The 19,192-nt window shown below is 40.1% G+C and overlaps 2 protein-coding genes and 1 non-coding gene across 5 annotated transcripts; all 3 read right to left on the reverse strand.

Annotated features, from left to right (window-relative positions):
- Positions 1–536: 536 nt before the first annotated feature.
- Positions 537–10,196, reverse strand: gmeb1 (glucocorticoid modulatory element binding protein 1). Of its 3 annotated transcripts, none has more exons than XM_075449885.1 (11): positions 9,972–10,196; positions 9,541–9,646; positions 8,048–8,244; positions 7,840–7,892; positions 7,603–7,718; positions 7,095–7,198; positions 6,752–6,900; positions 4,875–5,000; positions 4,642–4,779; positions 4,262–4,384; positions 537–2,964 (listed from the first exon to the last, which is right to left on the reverse strand). In XM_075449885.1, the coding sequence occupies exons 3-11, from the start codon at positions 8,173–8,175 to the stop codon at positions 2,111–2,113; spliced, it is 1,791 nt and encodes a 596-aa protein (XP_075306000.1). In that variant the 5' UTR covers positions 8,176–8,244; positions 9,541–9,646; positions 9,972–10,196; the 3' UTR covers positions 537–2,110. The 3 variants fall into 3 exon arrangements, with proteins under 3 accessions (XP_075306000.1, XP_075305998.1, XP_075305999.1); XM_075449883.1 differs by having other exon boundaries at positions 4,262–4,399; XM_075449884.1 differs by lacking the exon at positions 9,541–9,646 and having other exon boundaries at positions 4,262–4,399.
- LOC142368359 (U11 spliceosomal RNA) lies at positions 10,066–10,202 on the reverse strand. Its single transcript, XR_012767328.1, has one exon. It is a non-coding gene; the product is annotated as a U11 spliceosomal RNA (small nuclear RNA).
- A 684-nt stretch (positions 10,203–10,886) lies between these two features.
- rab42a (RAB42, member RAS oncogene family a) lies at positions 10,887–18,877 on the reverse strand. The gene is made up of 2 exons (XM_075449921.1): positions 18,454–18,877; positions 10,887–16,517 (listed from the first exon to the last, which is right to left on the reverse strand). The coding sequence occupies exons 1-2, from the start codon at positions 18,666–18,668 to the stop codon at positions 16,076–16,078; spliced, it is 657 nt and encodes a 218-aa protein (XP_075306036.1). The 5' UTR covers positions 18,669–18,877; the 3' UTR covers positions 10,887–16,075.
- Positions 18,878–19,192: the final 315 nt, after the last annotated feature.

The following is a 19,192-nucleotide window of genomic DNA, read 5'->3' on the forward strand; positions in this document are numbered from 1 at the left end:
CAACATTATTTTTTAACAGCCTCTCCACCCTTCAGACCCTTGAAAGATCAGTCACATCAGTCATGTCACTAATAGTACCATCCTGTTGGACTACTTTAGTCTTTTACACACTAAATACATACAGTATACCCAACCTCCAGCTAATGGAAAATGTTTAGAATGACTCTGTGGATCAGTTTCTCTACCGACTCGCTCCCACCGGCGCCCTCACCAGATCTGCTGAATGAAGCGGCTGGTGCCTTTACACACACACGCACACACACCTATGACATCAGCCCTCTGGTTTGTGCAATTGCTTATGCCTTTCTCCTCATTTAAGAATGTTGGAAGCGACTAGAGGACAGAAATGTGATAACCAAGGAGCCACAGTGTGATGTCAGCATGGCTCATCATCCAGAGTCCTGCCCATCACAAACCACAGCAAAACAGAACGCAACACATAGGAATCACAGATTTCAGCGGGAGATCATTTTTTCCACCAGCTTGAGCGTTGCGGTGAACACAGAGCGCACTCTGGTGGTGACACACTGAAACACTTGTTGTTTGTTTGTTTTAATCTGATATTAAAACACATTACAAATTCAGTATGCAAATCCCCTCATTTGTTAAATTAAATTATTGGAAAAGCACAAGTTTTGAACAGGTTGTTGTTGGTGTGAGCTATAACAAAGCGCTTAAATTAATGCATGTTTGCACCTTCAGAAGGCCCACATCTACAGTTTGAAAACTAATAAATATGTAACTACTTTACAAATGTAAAATACAGGCAAATTGGACATTAAGTATATATGTTCTTTTATATCCTAACTTAAACAATGGGCTCATTAGCTCAAGCTACCTATGATACTGAGAAAAGGAAAAAGAAATAAAAAGTGGAGAAAACTCTAGCAGACAGTAAGTAACCACTGAGAACAGATGCAGAAGCGATGCAGATCCAATGAGGAGTTCAGTCCGTTCCTGTGCAGCTTTGCACAGAAGAACACAGCAAGGCCATATTCTGAAGAAATGTTAGCGTCGTCCCATTGTCCTAAAAGGACGTCACAGTGCAAAAACAAAACAGCCTGGGTGCCACACCACAACACAACAAACAGTGCAATTAATCCCAGCCTTAGGTTACGCCAACACTGTTACTGGTAATGAGTCCGATGGACAGCACGGGGAGATCCGTGTGCTGACTAATCATCAACACCGCTGTTGCAGCCCAGCACTTTACATTTACAATGTATTCTCTTGTCCTCACTTTGTTCATGGAGGCTTGAAGGTAAATCAAGTTTATATCAACCATGTTCTTATCTAAATTTTGGCCATCCTTTTTATCGGTATCAGACCTGTAATGACTCATCTATCGACAGAATATTTATCTGAAACTATGTGGATCATTGATGAATGGTTTGAGTCAAATTGCCAACAAAAATTCAATATATTTGCTGCTTTATTTTTATCATGTCATCTGACATTCTCTATTATTTTATGGGCAACCCCCCCTCCCAAAAAGCAACTAGAGCTGCCGACATTTCTCCTCACATGCCATCAGGTGGGAGGCATGTGTGGACATGTTCTGCACGTGCTCACAACAAACACGTGGTTGCCATCCCTCGCAGTAAGAATTAGAGTTAATTTGTTTATTGTGTTGGTCAAAGTCAACAAGAGAAAACAGAAAAAGGAACCCGTTAACAACAATAGGACTTTTAATAATAAATAATCAACCTGATGTGTTTGGTGCTGCATTGGAGGCTGTTGGAAATTAATGTTCCTAGCTAAGTACCATATAGCTGGTCAATGCAGGCTTATGACTGGTTTATTACTTTGTTTAGTTTAGGTTAGTTACCCTGAAAGTCTGTTCGTCGTCTGTTAGTCATGTGACTGCTCTGGCCAAAACTACAAAAATAAGAACCAAGCTGTCATAAGCCAGAATCGTCCTTCAAATACAAAACTAACTCAGTATGTTCTATGCCCTGAGAGAGGAGCATATACAAACACACACTAATAAGGAAAAATGGCCGCCCTTGTGCTTGGTCTTAGGCTGAAGCTATTTGGGGATTTGGAGATTCTGTGTATTTACAGTCTTACTGAGTTTCTACCTGTTGTGCTGGAGAAAATAAGAGAGGCCTCATTTGACCTTATTTTCATCCTGAGTACTTTCCTCTATCACCATGATATGTACTCCTGACAGCTGCCCGCTTGCGTCCAGCTGCAGCCCTTGAACCCCCTCAGTCTGCCCTTCCTGCATTTGGCACTGCGTCTCCCCTGCCTCTGATGCCATCGTCACCTCCATCCCACTCTGGACCACCATGGCGGCTCCGTCTCTGCCTGACTCCCCTGTCAACTGCAGCTCCATCACTCCAACCGCCTGCTCCACAGGAGTCGGGTTGATCTCGATGACTGTGTGCTCCTGGCCAGCCTCCACCTCGCCCTGCATCACCTCCTGTTGCACCAGCACGGTGCCGTCCACCATCTGGCCTTCTATGGGCACCACCTCTGCGCCGCCGGCCTGCTGACTCAAGTGTACCAGCTCCATGGGGCTCACCACAGTACCCAGCTGGCTGGAGTCCTGCATGGTGGTGGTGCCCACCAACGTGAGCCCCGATGAGGGGTGTAAGGTTATGGTGTCTGTTTTTCCATCTCCAGCGACCATGTAGCGAGTGAAGAGCTGTGAGCCAGCAGGGAGCAGGGTGACGGTGTTGGAGGACTGGGCCAAGGAGGCAATGGGCAGCCCTGCCATGGTGAACGGCTGCCCCACAGAGGACAGCGAAATGGGGGAGAGAACGGTGAACTGCTGGGGCTGCAGCGCCACCTGCTGGTTGATGGGGGAGGTCAGGAGGGTGGTGGTGGAAGCGGGCCTTTGGAGACGAGGCCGCTTGGTTGGGCGCTTGTTGGGAGTTTTGCTTTTGGTGTTTTGTGGGCAGGAGAGAAGAGCCCGAAGCTGCTGCTGCTTCTTCTGTTCTTCCAGCTGAACTTCCAGGTCTACAGAGACAACAAGAGCAGAGTCAGTCAGCAATCTCCTGTACGGTACTAAAAAGTCATCTTCTTCTACCACGATTATTCCAAATTTAGATTTTGTATCTTGTATAATTAATCTTTCAAATCAATATTCATCAGAGCTGCCAGCAAATGTCAAGTCCAATCTGAAAAAACACAAACAGCGACTCAACAAAAATATAATCTAAAAAAACTGCCTGCCTGTGGATCACAGCTTTAAGCTCTATAAAGTTTGCATGAGGCGTACATTTTGATAACTGTTTAGCGCATATGAGATTAACATTTCTGGGCTCTGAAGACAAAGCCACGGCAGCACCTCGGGAGTCACAGTCTAAAGTTTCTCCTCTATGTGTTCTTTAATTCTATTTAAATGTGGTGTTTAAATATTTGCTGGATCAGATGCTGCTTTTCTAAACAGTATGGAGGAAACACCACCTCACATTTGATTTTGTGACACACAGGCAGAAATCATTCCACATCTGACATCACAACAGCAGAAACACAGCCATTATGTAAATGCAATGAACCATAATTCAGCTTCAAGGTCCCACAGAGCAGGACGGGCCACAAACAAACGGTCTTCTGCATCCCTCTTATTGTTTTTTACTTTTTGTTCATCTCTCACTGGCACTGATTACAAACAAGAAAAACTTTCTTCTGCACATACATTCAGGCAACGCCAATGAAATCCAGTAATAAACTTGATGTTTCCAGGAGTCATCCATCGCGGATTATGAAGTAACAGGACAGGGAGAACGTCACTATCGACACCTGAAATGATCGTTTTCATGTGGAAGAGCCAAATTATGAACACCTGCCGTGTCTCTCCAGTCTAGATGTATCATTCAATGTAAAACAGGTTTCCTTAAAAATGATACACTTGACAGGGCTCAGTGAGGCACATGAGGTGGAAGGTTTGTGGATTGCGTCTGTAACCTCAACTAAGCAAGATAGCAACGCACAAAAACAGTGGTTCTAATTTGTCAGGATGAAGTCACAAACGTGTGTTATGTTGAATGAATATTAAATGAACTGAATCATTTTGGAGTCGAACGGCACTCAGAACACCAAATCCTTTTCTTCTCTTTCCTGGGACTTTACAATCCGGATACACGTGTTTATTTTTTTGTTTTGTTTTGGCAAGCACATATTACCACCAAACTTCCTAAAAAAGATAAAATGCCATTTTAATCCAACCTCTATTTCAGATGCAGTCAGAAAAGAAAAAGAAGAAGAAGAAGAAGAAGAAGAAGAAGAGCCTTGCTTTGGCTCGGTTACTCACTGGTGAGCGAGCTGAGGATCTGCTCCTGGCTGGGATCCGTCTGCTGCCGCCTCCTCTCCAGAATCTTCTTGACTGAGTCCAGCAGGTCGAAGACTTGAGCGAGGTTACTGAGCACCGCCACCTCTACCAGACAGGAATCTGGGATCAGTGTGGCAACCAATCAAAAGGTCAGTAAGAAAGGAGGAACAAATTCAGCTGCTGTAAATCACAACATATTTGATTATCATTGCCACAGAACTCTGATGTTGGTTTCCTCCAGCAGCTCAATTTGCTCTTTCTTTCAATTGATTCAGATTCACATCGACATGCATCACTGCAGTGTCAAGTCTTTCATTCCTAGCAACATTTCGATGTCAGTCGATCTCAGCCTGGTTCTTTACCTGTGTCCTGTAAGGCAGCCTGCTCCCTGCGCTGCAGCACGCCGTTCAGCAGCTGCACCAGTTCCGTGTTGATGTTGGTCACAACCTCGCCCAGTAAACCCACGTCGGCGATGCCTTTCCAGAAGTTCAGCGCATCCTCTGTTGCCAAAAACGACACACACAGGCTCAGTCTCCTTTCTTTACCTTCAATTGTGACAGCAGTGGTCTGTGTTTGGTTGCGTGTTCTCTGTCACCTGAAATCTCATTGGATCCCTTCTTGTCTCCGGATTCCAGAGAGCTTGTGCTCCAGTCCAACTTCCTGCCCAATAACTCGGCTCGATCCTCACTCGCTGCCCCGCCGTTCCCCAGGACAGCCTGAGCTGCAGTTCACATAAGAGAGCCCGCATTAGGCTTGGGATTTGGACAGATGAACATCCGGAAGTGCAGAAAAAGAAATTCATGTTTAACATGACTTTACGGGAAATCGAAGCACATTTTCTCATAACCCATCGCGATCTTTGTTGAAAACAGCCAATTTCTTGTGAAAACGAGATAAATTAACGTGCTGACATGCAACAACAAGCTGCGTTATCTCCAGATAACGGCATCAAAATCAGTAATTGCAGGCGTGGCCGCTCCCAGCCTCTGTATCAGACAGAGGCTGGAGCAGGTTAGAAAAAAACATTACGTGCATTTGAGGATGAACGGAATGTAAACTGCTTTCCTGTTTCCGAGTTAAGAGTTTAGTGACAGCTGCATTTCTTCACATCTGTCATCCAGTGAAGACTTTTGTAATATTGCTGGAGAGTTTCTGACTACTGCAGTAAAAAAACGCTGGTGGCAGTGAGCTGGCATGTTAGCAGATTAACTCACGAGCACGAGTTTTGCCTCACACGTTTAGCCGCCCATGGAAAAACTTTTGTAACTACTGGATGTGAGTTGCACATGTGCAAGCATTCTTAGTGTAACAAAGACATAGAGAACCTTGTTGCTGCCTTTGTTATGGTAACGTGCATCTGCATTTGGAGCAGCAGCAGGAGATGCCAAGCAGTCCCCTTTTTTATTTTCTATTTATTCGCTGTACACATGTACTGAATGTTACCAAATAGTATTAAGCTTTCACTTCGGGCATAATGCGCCAAAGCTAGCTGCTGTTCTCAACAGACTTGGCATCGAGTTGTATGTGTAGGATTGTTGTGGGCTCCACCAATTGGACAGCTTTTAGTAAAATACCAGGCAGCAGGTTTAATGAATATTGTTTGTCACTTCAAGCATAAACTATTTTCAATCTTTATCCCCGGTGAGCATCTTTAATGACAAGTATCGTATTATTAGATGCAGAATGTTCTAATTTCAATCAGTGAAGATAAAAATAAACAGCATTTCCCATTGCAAATGTATTACCAAGTGAACAGCTTAGTGCTTCATTCCTCGTATCCTCGTAAAAATTACAATCTTCATCTAGAAATCTGATCTAATCTTCAATAAATTATACTCAAATCCAAAGAACAAACAGCATCAATTATAATTTCTCACATATATAACAAACCAATTTTCATGAAACAGAATTACACTGGATTTTGTTGATGACATTAATGACATTTCATCATTACTAAGTGGATCTTAGCCTGAATTAGATTAAATGGCTACAGAAAATGGATGGATGGATAAGTGGATCTTGTTCTCCACAATTTAGTGGCCATGCCGACACAGATACCACTACCTTTTAGATAGAGAAAACCTAGATGCAGCTATGCATCATCTAGGTTTTCTGTATCTGCAGGGTTGGGGGAATGGAACACGGGTTAGTTTTCTACTGATGTGTGACTCATATCTCTCCCACATTTGTGTAGTGTTTATAGCATGGTGACTGGAGCTAAGCTGCATGGGTGAAGCTAAGCTTCTAAAAACAGTGATCAAGAGACAAAAACATTCATGCTAAAACGAATATAAGGATAGCATAAAGGAGAATAACCGAATGTTTTAGTTTTTATGGTTTTAACTGAAATTAACCACAGCATACACACTCATTTTTGACAAGCAACTTTTCTGCTGCCTTAATAAATCTTGAAAAAAAGACTTTTCTTCCATGACTTTCATCCTGAATATTATTTTCTTCGAGCATTCTCACCCTGAGAGGACGTGGACGTAGTAAGGCCGCTGCCGTCCGGAGGGAAGCGAGTGTTGTTGATTAAAAGGTCGAACTTGGTGCTGCGACACGTGTTGGTGCACAGCGTGCTGTGCTGGTAGAAGTCCAGCTGGCCTGAATCCATCATTTTTCTGAAGAGCACAAATAAGAAAAAAAAACAACAGAATTAGTTTCTTCTCATCGAGCCGCACAGAATATTTCACTGCATCATAATTTCAGATCTGCACGAGCCGCAGCAAGCCAACGAGCCCGTATGCAAGCTACAGCCACGATAATTACCATGTGGTGAGCTAATGTAGCTTTTGGCTCGGTATTTTCCCCTCACCTCAGCATGACTCCCCCCATCCTGATGGCTCTTTTCCAGTCTTTCAGGGTGGCTTTCCCAGAAATGTGCACAAACTGCTTGGGACTGATCAGCTGGTCTTCATACTTCAGGAGAGAGTAGTTAACAAGTTAATGCGCCAATGCTTAAGCGATACGAAACAAAAAACCGGTAGATCTTTACTGACAAACTACGGGTCATGTCAGGAGAACCAAATTGTCTCCCACAGCACAATTCACAAAAAATCCAAGCCAGAACCAGGTATAGAATTTTATTGATTTATTTTAACCATGCAGCAAAGAGATGCAATAGACGTTTTAGTTTGAAAGTTGGGCATTTTTTTTAATGGGAGATAAATTCAATGCTTCCTAAGTCTAAAAAAAAAGAAAAGACACTTGAATGTTAGCTTTTAAAAGAGAACAAATTCAGACGTTGTATTGTAATTACTTCATGCATTTTCCATTTGGTATCCATGCAGATGCCAAAATAAATAAATGTGATGAATACCAACCTTCACACATTTTACATTGATTCCTGGGCACACAAATTTCTTGACTAGCAACAGAGCTTTACAGTCTCCACATGTAATGGGACAGCCGATTTCCACATCGTCTCCGTCTGTTTGCTCTACAGTAAAGAAAAGAAACACACAACATTTAGCAGGGAGCTTTTTGTGAAGTAATCTGTTCAACCTCTGCGTCGCTTCATCATTTAAGTTTGCCGGGACATCACTCTGACAGCCTCTTACCTGGATGAGCCTCAACAGCCATGACAGCTGCATCTGTTTCAGCAGACTCATCTCTGAAAAAGAAAACAGTTGGCATTCTCACATCACTTTCTGGTTAAGTAGAGCGAGTAACCATAAGACATCTGGCACCACTGTATGTGTGTTTCAATGCTATTAAGTTTTGGAGTGGACTGTACTTTCCATCTGTAATCCTGGCTTCAGTACATACCCAGTGGTGATTGGTTGGAGCTGGAGGATGACCTGAGTCTTATTGGGGTCATCACAGTCACCGCCACCGTCGGCCTTCACCATCACCACATCCCCAACAGACACCGTGACCTCGCCAGTGGTCGCCATCACACTCAGAGGAGTTGACTAAAGAGGTGGGGCCGCATTAATGCAACAGCTATCAAGGAGGCTGTTCATCTGAAAAGCCAGAGGTACATTTAAGAAAAGGCAGATTAAATTTTTTTTTTCTTATCAAGACTAAAAACTAAATAGCAGCCTCATGTCCCCAAAGCTACTTTTAAACCGTACAGTTAGCCTACTTTAGCTATTTAACTTAATCAAGCTAACTAGAGCTAATCCAGCTAAATTACTTTTTAAACCAAAGTTAAGACTTTCTGTGCACTGTTAGCATACTGAAACAGGTCAGTTTAAATAAATATTTTTTTTGCAATATATATATACATATCCTATCAATACATTTAACTATCTTTAAACATGAACGAAACTCAATTTGTAACCTCTAATTTTAATATTAATGTAGCCTTGCCACAAAGAGGCAGTGACTGACATGTAATTGCAAGCACTGTTAAAACCCTAAAAATATATGATTCTTCAGAAATGGTCTGTACTGCCTCAAAATGCAATATTGCCTGGGAATTAGTACGTTCCATAATCGCAACGAGTACACTTTATTAACTTAACATATAAAATTGTATTAATTTAAGTCGCGCTCTTAGAGACTGTCATCTGTCGCAGCACCACTACGGCTGGTAAACTGACGTAAATGTGTTTTGTTATAGCGTAACCCCACAGACAGCAGTTGACATTTAAAAACTTTCCCAATTCAGCAGAAGGCAAAGGTGGCGTGGTTTTTCCCCCACACGCACTAGGGAATGCAAAACACAGTTATCTTAAACAATTGCGGCGTTATTGGAGTTGGTAAACCCTTTACGGTTTCACTCCTGCTGAATTGGGTCCCTTTTGACAGCAATTATACTTTTATTTCCAGATGTTGGCAACGTTATCATCAATACGGGGAGCCCGCTGCTTTTCGCTGTTGAGATCCACAGAGCTACCAGACTAGGCTCGGTGGTAGCCATTGCAGCTAACGTAAGGGCGTAACTTAATGTGTGGAAATACGGACAATATTGGAAACTACACTGCCCGAAACGGGTAAAGCTTTGCATTTAAAGTGTGACGGCTACGTGCCGGTTGTCTATGAACCGTACGTCCCTTCGTAACTCTGCATTTTAACTCTCCGCTCCCCCTCAAAATGACGTTTCCCTGTGCGGCGGCACGTACGGCAAACAACGGCACGGCGACGGCGTTGCCTCTCCATTCTGTACGAGCCTGCCTGACTGAACCCCTTCCGCAATATATAGATATATATATTTACAAACTCACCGGCTGAAACTACTGTTTGTGTCGTAGGAACGACTGACATGTTGCAGCAATGTATATAAAATCAAATTGTAAAAAAAGGCCTGTCCTTACCGTTTTATGAAGACAAACGCATCCCTAGATTGTGGAGCTGAAGCGCATGCGTACTGGACTGATGGAGCCTAACTTCCTGCTGAACAGCGTTTGCCTTTTTCACGCTCTTACAAAGGGACGAAATCATACAAATTCACTTGAATTAACGTGAGAACAGTATGTATGATAATGAAAAGCATTTAAAGCTTCTCGACAGCTTACATGTTTACTTTTCGCGCCACATTATCGACTTCTTTGCTTTGCGTTCCATAATTGTTTTAAACGCGATCAAGCATATATTTTATGCCCTTAAGTGGTCTACATGAGAACTACATAAATGCTAACGTGAATGCTAACATAGAGGTTGGTCATGGTAAGATCCAACAATTTCTGATCAAGGTAATAACATATAAGTTAATCAGTCAACACTGTACAATAATTGTTAAAATCACCTTCGGTTCTATTCATCTGAGTGTTTACGCTTTGATAGAGTAGGTGGAATAGCCTCCCTTCACCTGTTATCTTTTTCTTTCTACATGGTTTACGCGAGGCGCCGGGATATGCGATCACCAGCAGCCTCAGTTTTTAAAAATTGTGCTCCCGAAATCTCTTGATAGCGATTCCGCAGAGGAGATGAGACAACCCTCACCTTCCCTGTGCCAATCATAGCAGAAGCCCTTTTTAGTTACGATGTTATGTCAATTAGACTATATTCAAAGGAAGCATGTTCCTCACTCAGGGTTTGATATATTACTATATGCTTTACGCACTGTATCATTTATTAAACTATCAATTGAGTTAAAATACGAATATATAAAAATTTGAGACATTGTTACATTGAAACTGAAGTTTAACCATTTGTAAATGTGAGGATTTGACCATTCGAAAAGCATGATGGGAAAGAAAGGCGGGGCAATGTAATACCGTTGACTGTCATTGGGTACTATCAGTGCTGCGTTCATGTAATGTGGGCAACTCAAACATCAACTATAAAACAAAACAGAGAGTAAAGGTGGCTTAGTTGTTTTAAAATGGCTCATGCAACGTATGGTTTATTTGCCATGCTTTTTTTAAATATATTTATTTTTTTACTTTGAATACTTGAGCATAAATAACTATAAAGGCTAACATGACTGTATTTGATTATCTATGACATTTAGCTGTACTTTTTTAAAGCTCCTCCCACACTGGTATTATTTCTGAAGATATGCCATTTCCTGTAGAAATAAATGCTTTATTCTTTGTCAGCTATAAAAATCTTTCGCCCGAATTTGTGTCTGTGTATGAGATTATGAATAATGCCCGTTGCCATTGGGCAAAAATAATGTGGATAACATAAAATCATGACACACAGTACCAGTCATGGGTTTGAATAAACATTTTAATTCAAAATGAATGGGTGGATGTGTTCAAACTTTTTCTCTGCTATGTGCTTACCAATGATCTTATTTGGTTACTTCAAAGTTGATGAACATGAATTTGCAGAATTTTCACATACATGTGATTGATGCACCAATTCAATCTAGTCTAAAAATGATAGTAGTCTAGCGCTGCCAAATCTTTATGTTGACAGAAAAAAAAAGATAGAAATAAATAAATGAATAAACTGACCAATTTAGGTCACAATCTCTTGTATGAAAAAGAAAAATCTAAGCAGCCACTCCAAACATGATTTATAGGACATCTATTTATTTATTTAACCAATCAGTAAAATCACATAGAAGGAAACACAAATTAATTTTACATGGAATATATCAAATTAATAACATTTCATGAATAATCATGTGGCATGTGACCTTTGTAGGCAAAAATTGTACATTTTGTATCATCCTGCATGCCAAACAGCTTCTGATTTTATGAAAGATGTCATGAAGGATTAAAAAGAAAAGAAACTAATTGACATTATGATGCAGTTTCATTGTTTCAAATGTGCGTATTTGCTTTCTTTCTTCAGAGTGAGACATAATCTACCTATGTTGAGTTCAAGTCTAGTGCCTAATATCTACAGCTCAACACAACATTTTACTTTTTGAATCTCAAGGCTTTTTTTTTTGGCTTATGTGGGTAAAAAGTGGCTGTTCACCAAGAAATTGTTCGATTTGTGTAAAATAAACTTAATGGTTATTCTATACATTCTTGTTAAGACACACATACAAAAACAAACAAACACTACTTGTTAATTTTTCTGCCTCAGAGGTAGAGGCAGTACGAGTTCACACTTGAATTTTGCCTTACAACATAAACAGAAATTAGTCATATTGGTTGACTACAAACAAACAAAACAACAACCAAACCTTACAGAAAAATAAGTAATAACATGTTTATTCTACATTCTAGAGTGTAAAAATCTAATTGCTGTGACTACACTGGCTACTGTAACCTAGCTTTAGCAAACACTAACTGACCCACTATTGCTATACTCCTTTCAATTGATGCTTTATCTTGGGTTTTATTTGTCATTTTATTTGTTATTTGTCATATAACAAAGACAATTCTACTGCTGAATCTAATCTAATCATCATTATCAACTAAAAATGCAGGTGAAATTGGTCATAAAATAAATTGGTTGTGGTGCTAAAAGCTAACTAGACTAGCTTAGCCATGCTGCATTTGAGAGTTGATCCTACTCAAAATTGGGGGATTTTATTGAAGTTATATTAAAAATAATTTTGTCTTACTGTCTTCGATTAAATGCATAATAATTTTTAATAAGTTACCTGCATACTTAAGAGTCAACCCAGATTGTAGTTTTTAAATAACAATTTAGAAATTGTGCAACATAAATGACAATGACTTGTTGAAGTTATATGGGACGTACCTAAATTTTCTAACTTGTTCACTTGTTATATATGATGAATTTCATCTTCAGATTTTAACTTTATACTTTCCCTTGACTGCTCACCTACAGGTGATGGCTCTGTAATTGTGGGGTAGCAAGCTATAGGCATATTCTGATGTTCAAATTTAGCTAAATTAGCTGCATTTAGTCTCTATGCTAGACTAAGCCAGTCACATCCAGTTTTGTAATTAACACAAAGACATGAGTGGTATCAATGGTCTCTCATACTGAAGAGAGAAAGCAAATACCCAGATTTCGGCAAATTCTTTCTTTTAATAATACAGCAGGACAGGGACTGAATTTTTACGAAAAGTAGTTACGATCACCATCATCATCATCACTCAGAACAGTTACTGTTAATGTAGCAGCACAGCTTGTAAGATTAAAAATGCAGTTGAAAAGGTTTAGCATTTTTTTCATTGTTGGCTATAGAGGCATCTAATAATGCACCTGTTCTTCCCATTTCAATGTGCCATTTCTTCTGATTATATATCCAGTATCATTACTAAAACTAAAGATGTCTGCCATCTTCACGAGTAGTCTTTACAATATCATACAATTTAAGCCCCGCATAAATGAAAGACACAAGTGAGAAAGGCAGTAGAAAAGACATATTTAGATTGGTTGTTTCAAAGTAGATCTAGCAAGATTTCAGATCTAGCAAGATTTCAACCCTTACACTATGAAGTCTTCATTTGCACTGAGAAAATGAAATGCTAACATCTGATTGTCACACAAACAAAAACATTAAGCACATATTATGAACTGTACTTCTACTTTCATCGGCAGATGGTGGTTTATCAGGTAGTGCCTAATTTAAATCTGTGCAGAAAAGTAAAGATAAAGGGATGTTGCATATGTACCAGAATACATTCCTTACAAAATATTAAGCTGCAACCACAGATAGTGCATATGAGTGGAAAAAAAAGTAAAAACAAATACAAAGTCAAACCTACAGGATGCATTATTTTGTGTGTTTTGGTGAAATGCTGGTGAAGGGCGAATATATAAGGTAAAATATACTATTGAAAGTGTATTACAGTCTGTTGTACACACCAGGCTTGTTATCGTCAGATTATCAGCTTCTGTGGTTAAAAGCCTCTGTAGGCCTCAGGAAGAATTCACAATCCCATGTAGGTTGGAGGTCATATGAGCAGACATGCTTTCATTGTAACAACAATTTACTGCTCATAAAAAAATATATTGCCAACTTGGAAGAAGAACCAAAAGGCTCTCACTCAAGTGAAAACACAAGTTACATCAATGGTGTATGAGCATCAATTGGCAAACAAAAGCATTAATTCAGCAATTTTAAGCAGCTTTATTTTTAAGATAAAAAAACATTTCCCTTTATGACTAATGTAAGTGCCATATATCAGGTTTTCATAACAGCTTTAATGAATTAGCTCTTAATAATGAGAAAAACTCTTAACCTCTCTGAGAGTATGTATGCCTGTACTATGTTAGGAGCCAGGAGGTTACAAACCTAGCTAGACTTGAAGTGTGGAAGCAGGGGGAGCAGCTAGCTTGGGTCTTTTCAACATGTAAAACACCTACAAAACCTTTAATGGAGAGAAATGAAAAATATTACTTTATCATATTTGGGTATCTGAAGTGACAACCAAAGTTAAAAAAAAAAGTAACATAACATAATCCTGACACCATTTAGTGAGGTATTCGGAATTGCATCCACATCTGATATCGTCAAGCTAAAGCTACAGATCAGTTCAAAGCATAACTCACCACAAAGACTATATCCAAAAGTTTAATTAGTACCAATTGTCCCACACTAAGCTGGATGTGGAGGAGGGAAACCTAGGTATTTGAGAAATAATTTGACAATGTGGTTCTTTGGCTGTTTGTCAAGTTAGCATGTTAGCATACTAGTTGAAAAAGGATGTTCTATAATTCAGCTAATTCAACTATATGCTTTGTAGTGTATGGGTGATCTATTTACCGATGCGTACATGTTACTACTAGAATGATCCCGGAGAAAACTGCTATCTTTTCAGAAATGTAATAATCAATAAAGTAACTTTTCGGTTTATTGGGGGATAATGAAAACTTGGTTTGCCATATCTAATGTGATCTCTCAGATTAGGTACTGTATGTTTCTCAAACATTTTAACGTGTTTTCAAGGTTTGTGAGTGTTTGTGTTCAAATTTATGTTTGTTAGTGCAATGACGTACCACTGATATCAAAAGGGGGGAGGGGGTCTCTCCATCTCATCTAAAACTGTCTTCTCCAAAGGTGCTATGGCACTTTATCCCTGTGTTATTGTGACCAAATAATGTCATATCAAGTATTGCATTTAGACCTCAGAAAATAGTGTTAAATTGCGAAAAAAGGGAGGTAATGTCTCTTTTAAATCTTTACAAGGAATTAATTTGGACCCATACAGAGCTGCTGCTATTTTTTTACGATTTTGTTTAGGCTGTTACATGTTGTAGCTACTTCACTTATGTGTCCTCAGCAAACGCAAAACAGTAGAAAGTCATCAATCATACATTTTAGTATTTTTACTGGCACAGCTTAAACACATAATTTAATCAACACAAAAAGTCTTCATGAGCTGCTTGTTATGGGTATTTTCAAACTAAAAGGAGAGCCATGCATGCTGAGTTATTGTGTCCTGATGCCAACTCCCCACCACATACTACACAGAGACATTATATCTTAAAAAACTAATTACTGCTATCCTGATTTTCATGGTTTACTATTTTTTTTTTTTTTTTACACCCAAAGTTCCATCTCACTGATACTTTTGGAACATCATAAAGCCAGCAACACATCCATGTATAACAGTGGATTTTATGAGTTAGTGCTTTTCAATCTTCAGGCCTGCGTGATGTTACTATTGAGAACTGAGCTTTTAACATAACAATTGATATTTATTGAAACTGCAAACAGCTGCAGGTGAAAGTCAAACTCTCTTTTCTGTCATCATTAATGGTCTGATGACTGAGAGATTAACCTCTTGAGCACTTCTTGCTGATGTTGACATTATGTACAGTTATCTCAATGGGATCTTCAAATTACAATTATCTATATTTATGTATACACCTTAACTACAAATAATTTCTATTCATAGACATTACTCATCTATTCACAAAATGATCAAAGTTCTAAGTAAGTCTGGCACAAGTGCACACAGCTTACAATAGCAAGAGGAGCATATTGATTGAATATGGTGACACTTACTACAGAGTGTGCTGTGTCTGTTCATGACACCTATCACCAATTTGAGAGCTTTCAGTGACTGCATTTTTCAATATTTTTTTTAGAATTTCCGAGTCACAACATACTGCAGGCAAAGCAATGGACAAACTTGATAGGTAGAAACCCACAAAAGTACCATGCAATGGAGGTGACACCAGACCAAAGTATTAATCTATCTTTTCCTTCTCATTTTAAGTAGTCCATTTGCTCCAGTACTGAGAAACTGAGAAATGGCTACATTATCCCTAAAGCATGTTCATACTGGCAACAAGGCCCAAAACACCTTAACTCATGCTACCTCACATGGATTACAAGAAACAAGTTGCCTAGTTGTCAGTGCGACACACATATAAATGGCACAAATCACGAGGTGAAGAGGTAATGCATGGTGATATTACAGGGTGCTAAGCCTGAGTGATTTGGTTTTGATGGATGGCTGTGAGACAAAGTGAGCTCACAGTGTGATGGGATAGAGTTTGGACACAAAGAGTTCTCAGTCAGCAGTGACAGCCCTTTTCAGCAGGGGCTGTAGCTAGGTCCTCTTCATCCTCACCTTGGTAGAGGACCTTGGCAGTGAGGCCGCTTTTCACCCCATCCCAGCCATCACGGGTAACGATCTCCCCCATCTTCATTAGCTCGTAGATGTCTCTGGTCAGCAGCTCAAATGCCCGGTCTACGTTGCTGTTGCACTTAGCTGAAGTCTCAACGTAGCGGATGCCCAGTTCGGCAGCAAGCTGCTCCGCCTCGTCTCGGCTCACCTTGCGGTCCTCGTTGAGGTCGCTCTTGTGGCCAATAAGAATGTAGACCATGTGGTGAGGCAGGATGTGCTCACTCACTTCCTTGTGCCATTCCCTCACATGGTCAAAAGTTTTGCGGTTGGTGAGGTCAAAGACTAACAGCCCTCCAACGGAATTGCGGTAATATGATGTTGTGATGGACCTGGTAGGTAGACACAATGACATATTAGTAGCTAGAGGCAAAGTCCTACAGATTCATCATATCACAAGGAGGCGCCTAAAAGGATCCTACATAAGTTTGAGAGATGACTTTACGGTACATCTTTGAGGAAAATCTTGTGTCAGATGAGACAAGTTACGAGAGCTACCAAATGAAAACTTTGTTATGTGTACACATAAAGACAATGAAAAATTCTTGATTCTTGAAAAAAGTCAAAGGGGGGTGGAGATTTAAGGGCCCTGACGTGATTCTGAGCCCACAGGTATGCATAGCTTTTTAAATACATGGGCAACTATTAACCCATGGGTAACATGGGTAACTATCATATGGAGGCAGTCTTAAAATATGTGGAACAGTAATAACAGTTAAGAGTTAGTGTTATAACAATTAAGACTGGTTGTGCTTTTAACGCATGCTTCTTCATTCTTTTTTATTTTTAATCCTGTTCAACATACACACAGGCTCCATCTCCAACTAACCTTTTGGAGCCCATCTGCATTGGTTGCATAACCACAATCGTTCACTCTGTTTGGAGTGAGAACAGCGCAGACACATTCATTTGGCTTTTTAACAGTGACTGCTGACATGTTCTTCTCAAATTTGTTTATTCATTTATTTAGTCTTTTATTATTATTATTATTAGTAGTAGTAGTAGTAGTAGTAGTATCTAATATACAATCATTGTAAATATCTATAATTTGTTGAGCTAGTTGACTAATTTGAATTTACCCCATTGGGGAATGAATAAAGTAGTTTTCTATTCTATTCTATTTCTATTGTGTGCTCCAGTGCTACTCAACTTGTGTGTGAATTTGGCCATGCTGTAGTCTACAGCATTTACACCCGGCTGCGATACACACATAATGCGAGCATGGTAATGTCCAAATGTTAACAGCCTCCTCTGAACCCTGGGTTCTGTGCACACTGGCATCTTGTGTTCACACCCATTTTCCCTCAAGATATTATAATTGATCTCACATGTTATTAACCAGTGTAAATGGCATTCAAGAGCTTTCCAAAACAACCTAGATGCACTATTCTGGAACGTAAACCTGTCTGTTTATATATATAGATACATATATATCTATATATATATAGATATATATATATCAGTTTAGATAGTTTAGATCAGTTTAGGCATAGATTTAGATGATTGGAAGAGGAAAAAAATAGGTTTAATTTCCCTGTTTGGTATCGGTTAAAGGTTTTCTTTTTTTTTTGCACATGTAGGCTTTATATATGTACAGGTTGGTATCCATGCACATGGTGGTTTATAAACAGATGGTTAATGTCCCAAACATTCCCCACAGCCAGAATCATTAAAGAAAAAGTGAAAGATTAAAGCGTGGCTTTGCCTGAAGGAAAGCACCCTGAGAAGCTGAAGCTTCAAAGGGGAAAGCAGATCTAAGAGTGGAGCATCTTCTGAAGACACAGAAGTCCTTCAAAAGAAATCACTTCTGACAGCAGGGACACATAAAAAGAAGACTCAGCAACAGGGTTGAGAATTGAAAAATAAATCCACTTAAAGAATTTAAGACTGGTATTGACTTGTCATCTCTGCGTTGCCTTGGAGATCGTAGAGTCAGAATGTAAAGGAATCAGTCTGAGGCCTAAATATGAGGAGGCTGCCCATCAATGAATGATGCTCGATATATGGTGTTGCTACACATGCCAAGGCATAATTCAAGCTCATCACGACCTTTTTCTAAACACACAAGCAGCATTATATCCCAGTGCGATTGTACATGTCCCTAATTTCATTTAAAGGCTTAGGCTACATTTGAAAAATGGCACAACAAACGCGACAGCGCTCAGAGGCCTCTCGGTTATTTAACGTCAAATCTCTGAAGAATGGTCTCCACAGTTTATAGATCTTTCATATAACCCAGCAACATTCTCCACCAACCGTGTTTGGTACCTGAATCGTTCCTGACCGGCTGTGTCCCAGAGCTGGAGCTTTATTTTAACTCCGGCCTCAATATCAAGCGAGCGGGAATAAAAATCGACCCCGACCGTTGGATCCGCCACATCGCTGTAAATACCGTCCGTGAAGCGTTTTAGTAGCGACGACTTCCCCACAGTGGAGTCCCCGAGTAGAATGATTCGGAACTGGTATTGCCACAAAATATCCATGGCATGACTAGAGAATGTGATACCGCGGCGTGTGTATCTATGTGCCTGTTAAACAAAGCCCTGTGCGCGGCGTGTTTACATGGAGCCCCGGCTGTCGCTGCCTTCTGCTCAGGAAGAGACGCGAAGCTCAGAGCGACCGCAGAAGTCATGTGATAGATTTACCTATGCTCTGCAATATCATCCCTATAAACCCGCTACAGCAATAAGGGGGCCAGTTGTGTTATGAAAGAGTCTCAGGGAGACACCTTGCTTCTACCGCTACTTCAAAACCAGAAGCTTTACCCTATATCGGTTAGTGGTGTTGCTGTCCATGGTTCTGAAGTCGGTTAGATAGAATCCTCTTCTAACTCTGGCTTACTTCATCATAAAGTTTATACTATCAGCTCAGTGTTTAAACATGTTTTGTTCTCTGAGAAAAAAAAGCAAGCTTATTGAAGGGTAAACATCTCAGCTGTGCTATTAACGTGTCTAAAACTGTCAGAAAACTACCCCCAAAAGCGTCCAAGGAAAAAAGAAAAGGAAAA

This window comes from Odontesthes bonariensis, chromosome 18 (assembly GCF_027942865.1).
Source record: "Odontesthes bonariensis isolate fOdoBon6 chromosome 18, fOdoBon6.hap1, whole genome shotgun sequence".
In the NCBI taxonomy this organism is placed as follows: Eukaryota; Metazoa; Chordata; class Actinopteri; order Atheriniformes; family Atherinopsidae; genus Odontesthes; species Odontesthes bonariensis.

What these genes read in the sequence shown, in the direction of transcription:
- gmeb1 (XM_075449884.1), bottom strand. Translation starts at nt 8,175, where the DNA reads ATGGCGACCACTGGCGAGGTCACGGTGTCTGTTGGGGATGTGGTGATG. An exon ending in GGGATCCAATGAGATTTCAG is followed by an intron (nt 4,780 to 4,874) that starts GTGACAGAGAAC and finishes TTTTGGCAACAG; the next exon opens with AGGATGCGCTGAACTTCTGG. An exon ending in GATCCTCAGCTCGCTCACCA is followed by an intron (nt 2,965 to 4,261) that starts GTGAGTAACCGA and finishes TTGTCTCTGTAG; the next exon opens with ACCTGGAAGTTCAGCTGGAA.
- rab42a (XM_075449921.1), bottom strand. Translation starts at nt 18,668, where the DNA reads ATGGATATTTTGTGGCAATACCAGTTCCGAATCATTCTACTCGGGGAC. An exon ending in GCCGGTCAGGAACGATTCAG is followed by an intron (nt 16,518 to 18,453) that starts GTACCAAACACG and finishes TCTACCTACCAG; the next exon opens with GTCCATCACAACATCATATT.